The sequence below is a fragment of the Geotrypetes seraphini genome, chromosome 11 (genome assembly GCF_902459505.1).
Source record: "Geotrypetes seraphini chromosome 11, aGeoSer1.1, whole genome shotgun sequence".
In the NCBI taxonomy this organism is placed as follows: domain Eukaryota; kingdom Metazoa; phylum Chordata; class Amphibia; order Gymnophiona; family Dermophiidae; genus Geotrypetes; species Geotrypetes seraphini.
Window position 1 is genome coordinate 116,947,442 of NC_047094.1, and position 20,766 is coordinate 116,968,207.

Here is a 20,766-nt window from a genome sequence, read left to right on the forward strand (position 1 = left end):
ACCTCATTTGAATACTGTGTGCAATTCTGGAGACCGCACCTTCAAAAGATATAAAAAGGATGGAGTCGGTCCAGAGGAAGGCTACTAAAATGGTGTGCGGTCTTCGTCATAAGGCATATGGGGACAGATTTAAAGATTTCAATATGTATACTTTGGAGCAGGGCTGTGGAGTCGAGGAGTCGGAGTCAGAGGAAATTTCGGGTACCTGGAGTCGGAGTCAGAAGTACAAAAAACTGAGGAGTCTGAGTCGGAACATTTATCTACCGACTCCATTTTTGAACTTGGCATACCAATCACGAGCGATTCTTTCAGCTATAGCACCCACTATATACACAGCACAAATGTTGCGAGCAGCTTCTGTGGCCTTAGAACCTTGATTAAAAGCAAAAAGAAGGTGGTGTCGAAAATGCTCATTTCTCTCAACTTGACATTCCATTTTAACGATCTGAAAATTAACCAGTGCTGTGGAGTCGGAGTCGGAGGAAATTTTGGGTACCTGGAGTCGGAGTCTGAAGTACAAAAAACTGAGGAGTCGGAGTCAGAACATTTATCTACCGACTCCACAGCCCTGCTTTGGAAGAAAGGTGGGAGGAGATATAATAGACATGTTTAAATACCTACGTGGTATAAATGCACACAAGTCAAGTCTTTTATTTGAAAAGAAGCTCTGGAATGAGAGGGCTTTGGATGAAGTTAACAGGTGAAAGGCTCAGTTGTAATCCAAGGAAATACTTTTATACGGAAAGAGTGGTAGATGTGTGGAACAGTCTCCCGAACAGGTGGCGGAGACAGAGACCGTCTCTGAATTCAAGAAAGCATGGGATAGGCACGTGGGATCTCTTAGAGAGAGGGAGAGAGGAAGAGATAATAGTTACTGTGAATGGGCAGTTTGGATGAGCCATTTGGCCTTTATCTGCCATCATGTTTCTATGAGTTAGCAGCAGGTTACTTCTTGGGGCCAGCACTCGGGCTTCCAGCAGGTAGTTGGGAGGGCTGAGCCGAGCACTTGGCAGTAAGGAGGAGTGGAGGAAGCAGCGAGACAGAGCGGAGGAGCAGTGAGAGAGCAGAGCAGAGGAGCAGTGAGAAAGCTGATTTTCGGAAGGCGTTCGACAAAGTTCCACATGAACGACTACTTCGGAAAATTGCATGCCATGGAATTGAAGGTGAAATACTCACGTGGATTAAAAACTGGCTGGAGCATAGGAAACAGAGAGTTGGGGTAAATGGACAATTCTCAGACTGGAAGAGCGTCACCAGCAGGGTGCCGCAGGGCTCTGTGCTTGGACCTGTGCTCTTCAACATCTTTATAAACGATCTGGACATTGGTATGACGAGTGAGGTGATTAAATTTCTGAACGTACTGCAGAGCCATGGAGAAGTGGAAGAGGCAGTAGTGGGCTTGTCATCCAAGTCCAATTACTTTAAAGATTCAGCAATCAAGTCAGGGAGTGACGCAACTTTAAACAAGGGTAACACAGTCAGGTCTTCTCAAGAATCCGGAGCCCCTAAGGGATCCACGGATCCAGTATCAATCCGGATCCTCGAATCCGGGGAATAAATGACCACCGAGATCCAGATCCGCCGCTATAGTCTCCTGAACTGACTGTGAAACAGCTGGAGCAGTCTGAGAGACTGAAGTCCCCGAAGAAATAACGGCGCTGTGCAACGGCGGAAGGGCAACGGACGAACATCCAACAGCCGAACCCCCTGATTGAAAATCGGACCATAAAAATGGCACGAATTGAAATTCGGACCATAAAAATTTCAAGAACTCCGAGAAGGCATCTGGACCCTGGGGCATTGAAGCACCTTAGATGACTCTCACTGGTGCTTCTTAGGTTGCGGAGAATCCGTCTCGCAGTGGGACAAAGCCAAACAACCAAGTCCCAAAAATAAATTTGGCCGCCCCAATGGGCTAGCTCAGTGGTCGGTAAACCGCGGCTCTTTAGCCACTTGAGTGCAGCATGCGGCTCAGCTTGCAGAGCAGGGGTGCCCACCCTGCTTCCCTTCCCCGTAAAGAGGACGCTGAAGTGCCAGGCCAACCAACCTTTGCACCAGTCAATTCTGACATCGGAGAGGAAGTTCTGGGCCAGCCAATCGCTGCCTGGCTGGCCCGGAACTTCCTCTCCGATGTTAGACTTGACTTCGGGTGGGGAAGATTGGTTGGCCCGGCTAATCAGCGTCCTCTTTACAGGGAAGGGAAGCAGGGAGAGCTCAGAACTCAGCAGCGGCCTGTTCCCCAATGGCGGCGGTGGCAGCCTATTCCCCAGTGTAGAGCAGGGAGAAAGAAAGGGGGGGGGGCAGGGAGACGGGAGAGAGAAAGATAGGGAGACAGACAGAAAGGGGGCATGGAGAGAGAATGATAGGTAGACAGAAAGGGAGCATGGAAAAAGACAGACACAGAAAGAAAGAAAGAAAGAAAGGGGGCACGGAGAGAGAAAGAAAGGTGAAAGAAAGAAAAAGCTGAGGGAGGGAATTAGATCTGGAGGAGAGGAAGCATACAGGAAAGGCTGAAAGAAGGGAAGAAATATTGGATGCACAGTCAGAATAAACTGCAACCAGGGACTGATGAAATTACCAAACAACAAAGGTAGGAAAAATGATTTTATTTTCAATTTAGTGATCAAAATGTGTCCATTTTGAGAATTTATATCTGCTGTTTATATTTTGCACTATGGCCCTCTTTTACTAAACTGCAATAGCAGTTTTTAGCGCAGGGAGTCTATGAGCATCGAGAGAAGCGCAGGGCATTCAGCGCAGCTCCCTGCGCTAAAAACCGCTATCGCGTTTAGTAAAAAGGGAGGTGGTATATTTGTCTATTTTTGTATAGTTGTTACTGAGGTGACATAAAGTCATCTGAGGTGTTACTGAGGTGCATAAAGTCATCTGCTTTGACCTCTTTGAAAACCTGCGGAATATAAATGATAATTAACATTTTCTCTTCATATAGAGTGCTTTGTGTTTTTTAAAATTTTATTGTTGGTAGATAGTTTTGACTTGGCCATGAAGGTAAGGGGGGGGGGGAGCTGCTGAAAGACATCTAGTAATCCTTGCAGGCAAAGGAATCCAATAATTCATTATATAGTCATTTTTTCAAAAATCACTTAACTCAAATTGGTCCAAACTTCAGCTTATATAGCCTTCAATAGCAAAGCCAACGAAGCAAATCGGAGTCCTGAGCCATCCAATAGAGGAAAAGTTATAAAAAGTTCATGTGCAGACTAATCCCAAGTCATCAGAATTGATAAAGTGCAAGTGCAAAAAAGTGAATTATTGGATTCCTTTGCCTCGTTTAATATTTCTTTTGTCCTTTTTTCAATGTTTAGATGTATGTTAGTATGTATGCTCGTTTTTTAATGAATTGATGATGTTAGAAATAAAGTATTTAAGTATTTATATTATACATCATGAATTGACATTGGTATATTTAGATTACATTGACATAATATTGAATGAATTTAGATTGTGATTTTAAAGAGTGGATTCTTTGTTCATTCTCTAGGCTCTGCCATGAATCGATTTTGACTACGTGCGAGCAAGCGGGTTCACATAGCCATCGTAGCACAAGCGGGCACAGGGTATGATTCTCAAAAGAAATTTTAATTGTTGTACTGCTGATCTATGGCTCTTTTGACTAATGAGTTTGCCTACCACTGGGCTAGCTGAGCGTGTTCACCTGCTTCTGTTCACCCCAACTGTGCCACGTGGCGCAAAACACTCTAAATGTGGCAATATTTTTCCAAATTTGGCATGAATCCACACAAGGAGACCCTAAGGACTCCATTCCAGCAGTTTTCCTGGCAAAATTTTGAATTTTACATAAGCAGGGAAAAGTTGAAAAAAGCCCATTAAAAATTCAAAATGGCCATTAAAAAAAATGTCCGATGGACCCTGAATTTACTTCAAAAACGCACCATAGATTACATTTCTGAAACTTTAAAAATTACAATAATAATATATTTCAGTTGGGGGAACATAGAGGAACACTAGGAAACTTTCAAAACCCCTCGAAATTAAATTTTAAAAGATGGATTTTTGCTAAGCCTGTGAGCTCTACTCACAGACACCATACACAGATAAGTTCCTGATGCCTCCAACATTTTCAATGGCCGGTTCAGAATTCATTGTCAAATTGCTGGAAATTCATCTTTCAAGCTGTTCTTTGGGCTACTAGTCAAACACCCCTGTCTGACTATGCCTCCACCCCTATGGACCACCGGATGTGAGTGTCCTTTCATGCTTGGGTACTGACTGATGGTAAGAGCTAATCTAGCCTGTGAAGTACTCTAAAGGCAGAGTGGAAAACCTTCTGCAGTCCATGCAGGTAAAGGGAAATAACCCCTATGGTCTATAACAGTGGGCTCAAACTCAAACCCTTTGCAGGGCCACATTTTGGATTTGTAGATACTTGGAGGGCCTCAGAAAAAATAGTTAATATCTTATTAAAGAAATGCCAATTTTTCATGAGGTAAAACTCTTTATAGTTTATAAATCTTTCCTTTTGGCTGTCTTAATAATAATATTGTAATTTATAGCTAAAGAGACATATGATCAAGAATCTGTTTTATTTTACTTTTGTGATTATGATAAGCATACCAAGGCCCTCAAAATAGTACCTGGAGGGGTCGCATATGGCCCCAGGGCCACGAGTTTGAGACCACTGGTCTATAATGTCTCACCTATTGCACTGGAACAACCATTGGCCTAGAGAAACCTAATTGTATACTGAATAGCACTTCAAAATATTTTCAATCCGAGGAGGGGTGGGGGCAGTACATGGTTTCCATAGGACCAGTTCTTTGACAGCTTGAATATTTTGTGCTATTTGAATGGCTCCTAGCCTTCTGCTACCAGCTGAACCTGTCTGAAAAGGTTTCAAAAAGTTGTGCAAACTGCATATCTTCCCATTGTTGGTTGGAAATTCCACAAAATTGATATTTGACATGTTTTTTAGATTGCTGACCATAACAGGTAGCTGGATTTTTTTTTTTATTAATTCACAGTGTAGACGGGCCTTCAGTTGAATAAATTTCATCTCCAACTCCACTGTTTCATTTTATACCTTCTGCTAGAAGAAAATCACTAAGCAATAAAAATTTGAAGACTGTTTTCTCTAGTATAATTTAATGAAAATACTGAATTGTACTGAAATTCTAGATAATTAAAAAAACATATTGTTTAAATGTTGTCAAATAAACTTGCACAATTTGCTAATTTTATGCACAGAATTTTTTATTTTTTTTGTGCAGAATTCTGTCAGAAGTAGATCCAACTCAATTTCAAAATCAAGTATTCTCCGTCTCCATATGCTGATAAGAAACCAAAAACAACTGCAGACTATGTACAAGATGCAGGCACTGTTTATTTCAAATTCTAATGGTATATACAAAAACAAGTGCCCGTAAGAGTGTAGTCCTGGATTGTAAACAACGTTGTGATTGCAACATTGTTTACAATCCAGCACCACACTCTTACGGGCACTTGTTTATTCCCTTTAATGCTGTTTGTTACTAAACCTTATCCACCATGGACCCCTGAAGAAGGTGTGTTGACCGAAACACGGACCGTACTGGGTCCCTTGATTGGTAATAAGGTTGTATATACCATTAGAGTTTGAAATAAACAGTGCCTGCATCTCGTACATAGTCTGCAGTTGTTTTTGGTTTCTTGCTTGCTACTTGGTTTTGCTGCAGTTTTTGTTGGATTTTTCTTTTGTTTGTAGTTCCATATGCTGATAAACATACATAACCCAAGTGTCTAGACTGGACTGGAGTGTCAGTATGGAAGCTTATTTTACTTGCAATACGGATATACTGTATACACATTGTTTTGAAGTTGTCTAAATATGAAAATTAGCAATAAAAATAAAGTTAAAAATTTAAGTGTGTGATAAGGACCCTAAATATGCAAACAATGAAAACAGAAATCTTTAAAATTGCTTTTCTACTGCTGGTTGTTCTAATTTTGGTCTGTTTTATACTATGCACAGTTTTATATGCATTTTATAAGGTTTTTAGAAATAATTCTCTTACTCATAATGAGCCCTGCTTATCTCGACTTCAGTTTCATTTCTTTCTATACACCACCTCTCACCACCATACCTGTGATAATTGTCTACTGCAGGCTCTGGTGCTCGGCAATATTTGGCTCTGAGACTCAGTAGAACATGACGCATTAGAAGAAGTTTCATCAGGTGACCCTAAAGAAAGGAAAAGCTACATCACACGGTGAATATGACTCACCACAAACACAAAGCAAGCAGTGGATAATTTATTCAATCAAGCAATAAGCAGCATCTACAATGAGACCCAACAAATACACACACATACACAAACAATCTTTTGATGGATTGAATAAATTTTCTTGTGATAATCTTGTGGCTGCTGCCTTACTTGTGTTTCTGTTGATTCTTCACACAAGGGCAGTTTAATCTTTTTTTTGCTGCTTTTGAACAATATTAAAACTTTTTGGAATTCAATTTGGCCACAAATTAATAAATTGATGGAAAATCATATTGCAATATCATATGATACAATATTATTTGGAATGATGATGAGAAAAAAAAGTCAAATTTCACCAGAAAATAACAAGCTTTTATTAATTATGACAGGGGTTGCCATTCAGCATATAACCAACAACTGGAAGAATTATAACAACCTAAATTATACATTTTGGTGGAATACAATATGTCATATATTTAAAATGGAAAGAACAATAGCAATACAAAGAGGGACATATACTAAATTTATAAAAATATGGGGGCCATTGACAAAATATTGCAATGAATAAATAGTAGGATTTTTCTTCTTCTTTTCTTCTTTTAAATATCTTTTTTATGACACACATAGAGGGGGGTAATGAAAATAAATTCTACATAATATGTTATAATATTATATACAATATGCAATGTATGAATGAAAAGTAATAGAAGGGTGGGGGGAGGGAGAGGGGATAAAAATATATTTAGAATATAATGTATTAGATATAAAAGTGTTATTGTATATTCATCAATTGTATTTTAACATGTTGTACACTTTCTGAAAAATTTGAAAATAAAAAATAATATAAAAAAAAAAAAAAAAAAAGAACATGCTCAGCACCAGCTATTGACAAATGGTCCTGGATACTCACCATCATTATCACCACCACTCATAGTGCTTGCTTCTGTTGATTCACAGCTTTCCCCATCAACTGCATCATCCAGCTCATCATCTATCTGTGGCATGGACAAACTGCGGGACCACGGTAAGGCATCCTTCTATCCAATGTAATCCAAGTGATGATTATTAAAACAAAATATCACAATAGGGTATCTGCCTAGCATATGAGAAAACCACACCACATACATCAAATTTTATAATCTGGGTGTCATTGATATTCTGTGTAAAAGCTATAATGGAATGACGAGTAGAGGCAAAAAGGGAGCAACCATTTATCACAGAAGGTAAAATAATTCCTACATGTTAATTTCCTTTTCTTGAATTCTGCTAGACCAGTTCAAATCTCTGGTTGTCTCCCTAGACCAGCAGATAGAAGGCACAGAAATTTGATTATTACAGTGACATCACTATTATAAGGAGTGGAACAGCCTGGAACAACAATATAACATAACATAATACTTTATTTGTAGACCACACAATGCCTTTCGGTTCTAGGCGGTTAGGGAAAGAATACAGTAAAGACAGAAATTAACAATGACAGAATACAGAATAGAAAGAATTGTTAGCATTAAAATAGATATTTCATAGACATTCCTAACTTTACAGATAGGAGCACAATCTATGCAAATAACATCTAAATGAATAAGTAATATGTAAAATGGAATGAAATAGAGGAACTCTTAAACAATAGAATTCCAAGAAATTCAAATAAAATAAAAATAATAGGGGTAAAAAAAAAGAAAAGAATAAATTTAATATACCGTATTTGCCGGCGTATAAGACGACTTTTTAGTACCTTAAAATCATCCCCAAAGTCGGGGGTCGTCTTATACGCCGGGTACAGTTTACATGCCCTTACTTGCGGGGCTGGATGTACTCAGTCGCGCGGCTCTTCTTCTCCCTACCTTCTCTGCTTGCAGCACAGAGCCGAACGGAAGTCTTCCCGACGTCAGCGCTGACGTCGGAGGGGAGGGAGGGCTTAAACAAAGCCCTCCCTCCCTCCGACGTCAGCGCTGACGTCGGGAAGACTTCCGTTCGGCTCTGTGCTGCAGGCATGGCAGGTAAGGAGAAGGAGAGTAGCCTCGCGGTTCGAGGGGCGGCCGCCCTGCCCCGGTTGCAGCACAGCCGGCCAGGTTCCCTTACTTTTGTGGCACTTCCCCGACCGACTGATAACAGCCCGGGTCCGACAATCCTCCCTGCCCTGTAGCCGCGAATCTAAATACCTTCTTACAGCAGCTGTAAGAAGGTAATTTAGATTCGCGGTTAAGGGCAGGGAGGTTTGTCGGACTGGGGCTGTTGTCGGTCGGTCGGGGAAGTGCCACAAAAGTAAGGGAACCTGGCCGGCTGTGCTGCACCCGGGGCGGTAGAGAAGGTGTGCGGAAGAAGGGGTCGTCTTATACGGCGAGTATAACACAAAACTCTATTTTTTAACTGAAAGTTGGGGGGTCGTCTTATACGCCCAGTCGTCCTATACGCCGGCAAATACGGTAATTCACAAACTGGAATAACTGAAAAACAAAAATCAAATAAGTTTGATAGAACTCTGGCTTGAATTATTATTGCTTGGCCGACAATTCCCTGAAACAGCTCTATTGCCTCAGCATATCTGAAGTAATCCCAACGGCCAAAGGACAGCTGGTTGGGACTGAAGGCAGGTTGCCAAGATCCCCGGATGCCAACCTAGTACTGGTGATCTCAAGCTACACAGTTCACTGGATTCTCAAGGTCAGGAACCAACACAACGCACCATAGCAGACCAGCGGGAGAAAAATCTGTGATGGCTTCGGGGCCCCACCATCACAAAAGCTGCAGGACTTAGTGCTTGGACCTGTGCTCTTCAACATCTTTATACACGATCTGGACATTGGTAAGACACGAGTGAGGTGATAAAATTTGCGGACGATACAAAGTTATTCAGAGTAGTGAAGACATGGGGATTGCGAAGGTCTGCAACGTGACATAATCAAGCTCGAGAAATGGGCATCAACATGGCAAATGTAAAGTGATGCATGTCGGTAACAAAAATCTCATGCACGAATATAGGATGTCCGGGGCGGTACTTGGAGAGACCCCCCAGGAAAGAGACGGGAGTTCTGACTGACAAGTCGATGAAGCTGTCCACGCAATGTGCGGCGAAAAGGGCAAACAATGCTAGGAATATTAAAGAAGGGGATCACAAACAGATTGGAGAAGGTTATCATGCCACTGTATCAGGCCATGGTGCGCCTGGAGTACTGCGTCCAGCACTGGTCACCTTACATGAAAAGGACACGGTACTACACGAAAGGGTCCAGAGAAGAGCGACTAAAATGGTTTAAGGGCTGGAGGAGTTGCCGTACAGTGAGAGATTGGAGAAACTGGGCCTCTTCTTCCTTGAAAAGAGGAGACAGAGGGGACATGATCGAAACATTCAAGATACTGAAGGGAATAAACTTAGTAGATAAAGACAGATTGTTCACCCTCTTCAAGGTAGGGAGAACGAGAGGGCACTCTCTAAAGCAGTGAGTGTTTATTTTATGGCTGACTCCCTTATTGCAGTTATCCGCGGGCAGCATCGGCTCCTCACATGCGATTCATAGCTGCTTCGGAAGCCTTCTCTCTGATGTTGTGAAGTCAGACGGGACGCTTCTGACACAGCCGCAGATCACGCACGAGCAGCCAATATCGACCACGGATGACTGAAGCAAGGGAGCCAGCCAAAAAACTACCCGCCAGAGTGAGGCACAGAAGGGAGAACATAAGAAATGCCTCTGCTGGGTCAGACCTGAGGTCCATCGTGCCCAGCAGTCCGCTCACGCGGCGGCCCAACAGGTCCAGGACCTGTGCAGTAATCTTCTATCTATACCCCTCTATCCCCATTTCCAGTAGGAATTTGTCCAATCCTTTCTTGAACCCCAGTACCGTACTCTGCCTTATAACGTCCTCTGGAAGCGCATTCCAGGTGTACACCACACGTTGGGTAAAGAAGAACTTCCTAGCATTTGTTTTGAATCTGTCCCCTTTCAACTTTTCCGAATGCCCTCTTGTTCTCTTATTTTTCGAAAGTTCGAAGAATCTGTCCCTCTCTACTCTCTCTATGCCCTTCATGATCTTGTAAGTCTCTATCATATCCCCTCTAAGTCTCCTCTTCTCCAGGGAAAAGAAAGCTGAAACAGAAAAATCAATATGTTGGAGATGGAACGACAGAAAAGGAGAAAAAAATGGACTGCAGACACTGGAAAGAGAATTAGTTGAAGATAGAGAAAAAGCAGAAAGAGAAACTGGGACCAAGATGATGGAAAAACAAAACATTCAGACAAGGTAGAAAAAATTGTTTTATTTTGAATTTATTAACTGGAATTTGTTAGCTTTGGGATATGTGCATCACAATTATTTTTGTATTCAGTGGTGTAGTCATAAACTGCTGATTTGGGGGAGGGACTGGAGCCCAAAATTAGTGGATGGGCACCAAAGTTTCTCCCCGCCTGAGTGCAATTTACAAATACTAGAGCTATTGGGGATCCCCAAGCCCTGCCACCTGAAGAAATCTTCCTCAAGTCTGACAACCCAAAATCTCCAAGCTTTGCAGCCAATGGCAATATCCTCAAGCTGCCACTGCTTTCAAGCATGCATGAAAGCTAAGGTGGGGGGGGGGCAGGGAGGAGGGAAGGCAGCAGCTCTGCAATATTGCTGCCAGCTGCAGAACTTGGGAAGTTGGAGGGAGAGGAAATGGCTGTCAGTTGGTGAGGCTTGAGGATCCCTACTAGCTACAGCAGGGGAGATGTTCATTTTTGAGGGAGCCTAAGCTCAAAGTGGGAGGCCCAAAAAAGCAGTAATATTTACCCTGACTGAACGATCCTCCATGTGCGTCAATAACAGCTGATGCAGCATCCCCGCTCTGTTGAGGCTCACCTCTGAAGAGGCTCACCGTAGCTGTAATAGAAGTGAATGGGAAAACCAGGAGTGCGCATCCCTGCTCATCAGAGTGGGGATACGGAAGCCTGTGGCTGCTCCCACTGTCAGCGGTGTACGTGGAGGGATCACTCAGTCAGGTAAGTATTACTGCTTTTTTTGGATTCCTCTCCACAGTGTCCCTTTAAATGAAGGTTTATTATTAGATACGTACATCTTCTAAATTAGTGATTGCAAATTTGGGATCTGCTCGGTCTTTTTTTGCTCATCAGCTAGTGTGCGGCCCCAGAAATTTTTTTTCATCCAATGCGGCCCAGGGAAGCTAAAAGGTGGAGTAATTAAGTAAGGTGAGCAAGGAGGAGTAATTTGCATAGCACCAAATTTGCACCACCAAATTTCCCCATCCTGTCCTACCTGGCTACTTTATCGTGCCATCCGGCTGGAAAAAATTTCTGGGGAGAACACTGGACGTGATCCCACTAGTCTCTGGATTCATCTGCTGTTGATGACAAGGAAGGGGGGATTACATCAAGGAATTGTCTGGATGGGAATGTCTGGAAGGAGTAGAAATGCAGTGGGCAAAACTGAAAGGGATTATTGTAAGGTCAACAGACCTTTTTGGAGGCAAGTAAGTAAAAGTAAGAGAAAAAGAATACATAGAATATATAGAATACATAGAGTATGACGGCAGAAAAGGGCCAACGGCCCAACAAGTCTGCCCACTCAAAGATCCCTCCCCTTAAAAAGAACCCTCCCCTAAGCATTTTCCTGGAGTGAATCCACATGTTTATCTCATCGTCTCTTGAAGTCGAGCACGTTGCTGGTTCGACTACCTGACGTGGAAGACCATTTCAACGATCAACCACCCTTTCGGTGAAGAAGTACTTCCTGATGTCGCAATGAAGTCTCCCACCCTTGAGTTTGAGCGGATGCCCTCTTGTTGCCGTGGGACTTGTAAGGAAAAATATATCTTCCTCTACCTCAGCACAGCCTGTTAGATATTTGAACATCTCTATCTATCTCCCCTCTCTCCGCGTTCCTCGAGAGAATATAACTGCAGCCTGCTTAGACGTTCTTCTTATGGGAGATCCTTCAGTCCTGAGACCATCTTAGTGGCCATTCGTTGAACCGATTCTATTCTCTTCACATCCCTTTGATAATGTGGCCTCCAATACTGAACACAGTACTCCAGATGAGGTTTCAGCATGGACCTGTACAACGGCATTATAACTTCAGGCTTTCAGCTGACAAAACTTCTTCGGATGCAACCCAGCATTTGTCTAGTCTTGGTTGAAACTTGCTATTGCTCTTTCTCTTTTAGACATTATACTGGTCCACAGCCCTGACGAAGCCTGAGGGCGAAATGGACAGCTAGCTTAACGTTGGCGAAGGGACTAGCGCAGAGACAGCAGGAAATATTGAACAACGATTTTCACTGCCTATTTTCAACAACACCCTGCCCAGGATCTAAAAGTTAAATCCTTGTTTAAAAAACATAAGTTTAAGAACTAAAAGTGTTTTTGATTAACAACAGGGCAGGAGGGTAACATGAGCCAGTGAGATTAATTCCCTTTCTTGTGAAACATACAACACATGGGGATCTGAGGCTCAGCCCCTTAGATAGTAACCAAAAAGGAATTAAGTTTATGAGTTATTCATAGTGGATTTACACTTCTGGAGAACTTGGACTAAGAAAATTGAGAATCTTCGAGTCCCACATATGAAAATGAGCTGCATGCTTGTCTAAGGATAAAGCGTAGTTACTTACCGTAAAGCACAGTTACTTACCGTAACAGGTGTTATCAAGGGACAGCAGGCAGCTATTCTCACATATGGGTGGCGTCATCGACGGAGCCCCGATGCGGAAGCCTCGCAAGCAGACTCGCTTGAAGAAACTAGAAGTTTCGAGTCAGCCGCACCGCGCATGCCCAAGTGCCTACCCACCCAGCACAGGGCGCGTCTCCTCAGTTCAGATAGCTAGCAGAGAAGCCAACCAGGGGAGGTGGGTGGGTTGTGAGAATAGCTGCCTGCTGTCCCTGGATAACACATAGAAACATAGAAGATGACGGCAGAAAAGGGCTACAGCCCATCAAGTCTGCCCACTCTGCTTACCCACCCCTGTCTATGCCCTAATGACTCAATTTCCTTATCTTGACCCTCGTAGGGATCCCACATGGGTATCCCATTTATTCTTAAAGTCTGACACGCTGTCTGCCTCGATCACCTGCACTGGAAGCTTGTTCCAATGCTCAACCACTCTCTCTGTGAAGAAATACTTTCTGGTGTCGCCATGAAATTTTCCGCCGCTGAGTTTGAGCGGGTGCCCTCTTGTGGCCGAGGGTCCCTTGAGAAAGAAAATATCATCTTCCACTTCGACACGTCCCGTGAGGTATTTAAATGTTTCGATCATGTCTCCCCTCTCCCTACGTTCCTCGAGAGTGTAGAGCTGCAATTTGTTCAGTCTCTCTTTGTACGAGAGACCCTTGTTACGGTAAGTAACTGTGCTTTATCCCAGGACAAGCAGGCAGCCTATTCTCACATATGGGTGACCTCCAAGCTAACCAAAATGGGATGGTGGGAGTGTTGGCAGTTTAGGAGAATAAATTTTGTAATACTGTCTGGCCAAATAGGCCATCCCGTCTGGAGAAAACATCCAGACAATAATGAAAAGTGAAAGTATGAACCTAGGACCATGTAGCAGCCTTGCAAATTTCCTCAATGTGTAGATCTGAGGAAAGCTACTGAAGCCGCCATTGCTCTGAACTTATGGGCTGTGACTCTACTCTGTAGCGGTAATCTAACCTGGGAATATCAGAAAGAGATACAAACAGCCATCCAGTTGGAGATGGTACGCTTAGAGATAGGATGTCCCAATTCATTTGGATCGAAGGAGACAAAAAGTTGAGGAGCAGTTCTGTGTGGTTTGGTGCGTTCCAAATAGAAGGCTAAAGCACGTTTATAGTCCAGAGTATGAAGAGCTGATTCTCCAGGATGAGAATGAAGCTTTGCAAAGAACACTGGAAGAACAATGGATTGGTTGAGATGAAATTCCGAAACCACTTTAGGTAGGAATTTAGGATGAGTACGTAGAACCACCTTGTCATGATAGAACACAGTGAAAGGTGGATCAGCAACTAAAGCCTGCAGCTCACTGACTCCTTGAGTAGAAGTGAGAGCTATGAGAAACACCACTTTCCAAGTGAGATACTTCAGATGAGCTGTAGACATTGGTTCAAATGGACACTTCATCAATTGAGCAACAACATTGAGGTCCCAAACCACTGGAGGTGGTTAGAGAGGAAGTTTGACATTGAAAAGTCCTTTCATGAATCTGGAAACCACCGGATGAGCAGAGAGGGGTTTTCCTTCAATAGGCTGATGGAAAGCAGCAATTGCACTGAGATGGACTCGGATCGATGTAGACTTGAGGCCAGAGGTGGATAAGTGCAAAAGGTAGTCTAAAACAGAAGACAGGAGGAATGTTGAGACTCCTTATCGTGAGAAAAACACCACGTAGAAAATCTAGTCCATTTTTGGTGATAGCATTGTCTAGTGGTAGGTTTCCTAGAAGCCTCTAAAATGTCTCTTACAGGTTAAGAAAACTGAAGCGGAGTTATGTTGAGAGGTACCAAGCTATCAGGTGTAGAGACTGCAGGTTAGAAACATAGAAACATAGAAAAAGACGGCAGATAAGGGCCGCGGCACATCTAGTCTGCCCACCCTAATGACCCTCCCCTATTTAACTCTGTGTAGAGATCCCATGTGATGATCCCATTTCTTCTTAAAATCAGGCACGCTGCTTGCCTCGATCACCTGAAGTGGAAGTCTATTCCAGCGATCAACCACTCTTTTGGTGAAAAAGTATTTCCTGATGTCACCGTGCAATTTCCCGCCCCTGATTTTCCATGGATGTCCTCTTGTCGCCGTCAGACCTTTGAAAAAGAAGATATCTTCTTCTACCTCGATACGGCCCGTGAGGTATTTGAACGTCTCGATCATGTCTCCCCTCTCTCTGCGTTCCTCGAGTGAGTATAGCCGTAATTTATCTAGCCGGTCCTCGTATGGGAGATCCTTGAGTCCCGAGACCATCCAGGTGGCCATTCGCTGGACTGACTCAAGCCTCAGTACATCCTTGCGGTAATGAGGCCTCCAGAATTGTACGCAGTATTCCAGATGGGGCTTCACCATGGATTGGGATGAAGCAGAGATCCCTGACTCTATGTAAGCAGAGATGGAAAAACTGGTAGAAGGTATGGCTCCCTGCTGCTGAGTTGAAGTAAAAGGGAGTACCAAGGTTGTCTGGGCCACCGAGGAGCAATCGGAGTCATGGTGGCATGGTCGTTCTTTAACTTGACAAGAGTCTTGAGAATGAGAGGGAATGCATACAGGAAGAGATTCATCCATTCCAGAATAAAAGCATCTGCCTCGAGGCGATGAGGAAAATAGATCCTGGAGCAGAACTGAGGCAGTTTGTGGTTGTGGGGAGATGCAAGAGATCTATCTGAGGCATTCCCCACTGTGAAAAATTGTGATGAAGAGGTGAGGAATGGAGTGTCCATTCATGAGGTTGCAGAAGACAACTCAAGTTGTCCGCCAAGCAATTTTTCGCCCCTTGGATGTAGACAGCTTTGAGGAAGGTGTTGTGGCAGATTGCCCAGTCCCAAACTTTCAGAGCATCTTGACAAAGGGAGGAAGATCCCGTCCCTCCCTGTTTGTTGACATAATACATGGCGACTTGGTTGTCCATCTGAATGAGGACTACCTGATCTTGAAGATGTTGAAAAGCTTTGAGAGCATTGAAAATCACTCTGAGTTTCAACAGATTGATGTGACACCAACGATCCGTACTGGTCCAGTGGCCTTGAGTACGGAGACCATCGAGATGAGCACCCCAAGCGTAGGTCGAGGAATCTGTTGTGAGGACCTTCTGATGAGGAGGCATTTGAAAAAGCAAGCCTTAGGAGAAATTGGAAGAGAGCATCCACCAGCGGACAGACTGTCTCAATGAAGGAGTGACTGCAATGTGTCGAGAAAGTGGGTCGCAAACCAAGTCTGGCAAAAGGAGTCACGTGTACTGTAGAGGTTATGTGACCTAAGAGTACCATCATGTGTCTCGCTGACATAGAGGAGCGGGAAGACACTGTATGACAGAAGTTGAAGGAGGACTTCCAGACGTTGTTATGGAAGGAATGCTCTGAGTTGGATAGTATCCAGAACAGCTCCGATGAACTGTAGATTCTGAGAGGGTTGAAGTTGGGATTTGGGAAAGTTGATTTCGAATCCCAAACTCTGTAGGAACCACACAGTCTGTTGGGTCGCTACAATACTCCTTGAGATGTTGAATCTTTGATGAGCCAGTCGTCCAGGTAGGGAAATACCTGAAGACCATGGTTTCTGAGATTTGCGGCTACCACTACCAGGCACTTGGTAAACACTCTGGGAGATGAAGCCAGGCCAAAGGGCAGCACTCTGTATTGATAATGCAGATTCCCCACCCAAAATCTGAGATATTGGCGGGAGGCCAGATGAATGGGAATATGAGTATAAGCCTCCTTGAGATCCAGAGAGCATAACCAGTCGTTCTGATCTAGGAGGGGATAAAGGGATGCCAGGGATAACACGCAAAATTTTTCTTTGACTTAAAATTTGTTGAGAGCCCTGAAATCCAGAATGGGTTGCAGATCGCCCATCTTCTTCGGAACAAGGAAGTAATGGGAGTAAAAACCCCTGTTCTCCTGTTCCAAAGGAACTGGTTCGATGGCATGGAGACGAAGCAGAGCTTAAGCTTCCTGAAGAAGAAAGGCGCTCTGGGATGGACTGGAAGGATACTCTCTTGGAAGGTGCTCTGGTGAACCTGAGTGAAATGAAGAGAGTATCCTTCCCTGATGACTGACAGCACCCAGAGATCGGATTTGATTGTCTCCCACTGGTGGTAAAAATGATGGAGACGACCTCCAATAGGGGGAAGATAGGACAGAGACAGAACGGTGGAGGTTATGCTCTGTTTTAAACAGTCAAAAAGGCTGCGCAGCCTTAGGTGCAGCAGAAGGTTGAGGTTTCTGTTGCTTCTGATTCTCCTGTTTCTTAAGAGGAGGGCGAGTGTAAGGAGCCGCTCTTAGAGCAAAACACCTCTGATAAATAGGAGGAGGGCATGCAGGTTTGGCAGGAACTGGCTTTGGCTTAGATCTAACAATAGAAGCAAAGGATTTTTCATGCTCAGACAATTTCTTGGTGGCTGCCTCAATAGATTCATCGAAGAGGTCATTGCCTGCACAAGGAATATTAGCCAAGCGGTCCTGAAGATTAGGATCCATGTCAATGGTATGAAGCCAAGCAAGGCAGCGCATTGCTACAGAACAAGCAGCCACCCTGGCAGACAACTCAAAGGCATCATAAGAAGACTGAAGTAGATGTAATCTGAGTTGTGATAGAAAAGCTATAACTTCTTGAAATTCAAAGTGCTTTTGAGTATCTAAATAACTGATAAATTTAGGCAAAAGAGCAATGAGGAACTCAAAATAAGTTATAAAATTAAAATTGTAATTAAGGACTTTAGAGGACATCATGGCATTTTGATAGATTCGATGTCCGAATTTGTCCATAGTTTTCCCTTCCCTTCCAGGAGGAACGGTAGCATAAACCTTGGAAGGATGGGACCTCTTCAAGGATGACTCCACAAGTAGAGATTGGTGAGATAATTGTGAATTCTCACATCCTTTGCAATGGAGAGTTTTATATCTGAAGTCCAATTTGCCTGGAACAGCTGGAATTGCATAAGGAGTCTCCAGGCATCTGGTAAAAGTCTGAGACAAAAGCTTGTGAAGAGGAAGCTTAAGTGACTCTGCCGGAGGTTGAGGAAGATGCATGACTTCGAGATACTCCTTAGAATATTTGGAACCAGCATCCAATTGAAGGTCCAAGTCTATAGCCATCTGACGAAGAAAAGAGGAGAAGAAAGCTGATCCGCCAATGCCTTGCCTCGAGAAGGACTCGAGGTCATCGAGGCAGCTTGGGTCGAAGAAGCTACGGCTGGAAAAAAGGCATCAAAAGAATAGGGAGACTTGGATGAATCAATCGAAGCCGCTGAGTCCTCGAGGTTTGGAAGTGGAGACCTCGATCGAGGAGTCAGTGTCTAGTAGAACTGGAAGGTATAGATCGAGGCTTAGTTGAAGAAGGATGCTCTTTGGAAGAAGAGCTATGCCTGGAAGTATGCCTCGATGAAGGCCTCAAACGTTGGTAAGAACGGTGCTCGAAGCACATCTCGTAGTTCGACGAGACTTCGCCCCGGAGATGGAAGAAGTCGATGGCACCAAGGAATGGATGGGGCTGGAAGCTGTGGATCGAAGCTCCAGAGGCTTGATGAAGGATCCTCGATGCACCCCCAAAGACTCTGCTCCTTGTATGGAGTGTGAGGATTCCTGTCAAGGCACTTGCAAAGAATCTGCTCCTTGCTTAACGTGCAAAGGTGCCAGACTAGACACTCGCAAAGACTCTGCTCCCTGCATAAAGTGTGTAATCTCAGTCTGAGGCATAGGAAGAGGCTCAACCTCGCGGGAGTCTGCAGAATGGATTAAACTAACAAGCTTTTCCCATATTAGCGAGGAACTGAATGAATTGCTGCTCTAACATGGTCTGGAAAGAAGCCGGCAAGGATAGATCCGCGTCTGAAACCAGACCACCTCCTTTGGCTGGAGGTTCCACAGAGGCAGTGGAAATGTGCTTCAACTTGAAAGTCTTAGGCATCCCTTAAGCACCACTGCTGGAACTTTCTGCTGAGCTATCTGACCTGAGGATACATGGGAAGATACAGCAGACGTTGTCAAGGAAAGAGCCGCTGCAAACGAAGAAGGTCTGATGAGACTTGAGGTCGAAGAAGTGGAGGCAGGAGGATCCTCAGTCGAAGGTGAGACCGAGGTCGGCTTCGGAGTCGAGGAAGTGGTCGAATCCACCCCGAAGAGCTTCTCCACTGAAAGCAGACGACGTTTAAGGGCTCAAAGTTTAAGAATAGCACAGCGCTCACACGACTTCGGGTGATGGTCTGGCCCAAGGCACTTGAGGCACTTACTGTGTGGGTCCGTAAGAGAAATCGCACACTGACACTGGCTACACTTCTTGAAGCCTGTTGTTGGCCGGGACAAAGGAGGAAAAACAGCCGCTGCAAGGTCGAAGCCCCTAGGCTGCGGCTGAGCGGCCTGCCCCGATTCGTGAAGAAAAATAACACAAACCGCAGTGAGAGAAGGCACGAAGTAAGTAAGTTGAACACAAAGAGTCATAGATGGACTTCTTGGCTCCACGGAAAACTGAGAACTGAAGAGACATGCCTTGTGCTGGGCGGGAAGGCACTCACGCATGCGCGGTGCAGCTGACTCGAAACTTCTAGTTTCTACAAGCAATTCTGCTTGCGAGGCTTCCAGTTCGAGGCTCCGTCGTTGACATCACCCATATGTGAGAATAGGCTGCCTGCTTGTCCTGGGATAATAGGCATTATCCAGGGACAGTAGGCAGATATTCTCACAACTCGCCCACCTCCCCTAGTTGGCTTCTTCACTAGGGCATAGAACAGAGATTTTAGAACTCTTCTCAACATGAACAAATTGCTCTAGCTGCTTAAAATAAGTTTAAGCCTGCTTAATAGGTCCCTCTATGCCATTCCTACCAATCTTCCCATTAACACATTATAGTAGAAGATGAATAGTGCTAAAATCTAAAAGGATTAGTGCTACATCTAAATCACACCTAAATACTTCAATATAGTCACAAACAATATTTCAGTACTATGGAAAACGCCAAATCCAGCTGGTTTGCCTTCAATTAGCATATTTTTCTCACAGGTGGCCATAAACTGCTAAAGAACCTCCTTCTCTATAACTTTGGATTAGAATGAATTTCAAAACCTGCACCCAATATCAAATATAAAACTTTGATAACCCAGTTCCTTAGATAATGGTTTAATAACAGCCTACTTCAAACCAAATTTCCTTATATATTCACCTTTCTAGTTCTATTTTAACTTCTGCTGGTCTTAATAATTTCTCTGCTAGTTATTTTTAAATGTACTTTCACACTAATAATTTTACACTTATAAATATGATAAAGAGAATGCATATCATAGTTAACCCGCCTATGTCAAAGATGCCCTATTCTGATATAATTCTTCACATATGCTGTGTTGAAGCTCTGGATGAAGCATGTTACTAGAAATTACATTTTATTACTTCAAGCCATTACAATATGTCTTCTAAATAGAAAACTTTTCAGAAAAGTTAAGACTTCACAATTGACAAAGCATAAAAATTAGGAAAATAAAAATTATTTTTATGGAATATAATACACTCCTCTCTCCATATTCACAGTGGTTACGGGCAGAACATAGCCGTGAATAACTTTCTCATATGTTATTCGCGGTTTTCTTTAAAAACCGTCGAGAATATGATAAAACTGCAAATAACATATGAGAAAGTTATTCACCTCCTCTTTCCGCCTGCTCGGGTCTCTCCTTAATCCTGGTCCCGTCTATAGAGCAGGGGAGAGAGAGAAGCCCACCGCCAACTCCCGTCACATCACTCCAACCCCCTCCACCCCACCAAGCTGCCGCTCTTACCTCCGGGTCTCCTCTCCTCAGAGCCACGGACAATGGCTGGGCGGCGCTCCAGTCCAGGCCATGGCAACAAGAGCTCAAGGGGGGCAGCCACTGCCGCCGCTTGGCACGTGAAGG

The 20,766-nt window shown here is 43.8% G+C and overlaps 1 protein-coding gene across 2 annotated transcripts in view; it reads right to left on the minus strand.

Moving 5' to 3' along the window:
• The window catches only part of ASXL1 (ASXL transcriptional regulator 1), a 227,894-nt gene that overhangs the window by 152,440 nt on the left and 54,688 nt on the right, over positions 1-20,766 (minus strand). Inside the window, exons 4-5 of one of the 2 annotated variants that reach the window (XM_033962878.1) lie at positions 7,132-7,255; positions 6,102-6,199 (exon numbers count right to left, since the gene is read on the minus strand). In XM_033962878.1, coding sequence (XP_033818769.1) covers positions 6,102-6,199; positions 7,132-7,255 — 222 coding nt within the window. Of the gene's footprint in view, positions 1-6,101; positions 6,200-7,131; positions 7,259-20,766 lie in introns of both variants that reach the window. The other variant, XM_033962877.1, reaches the window with a different exon arrangement.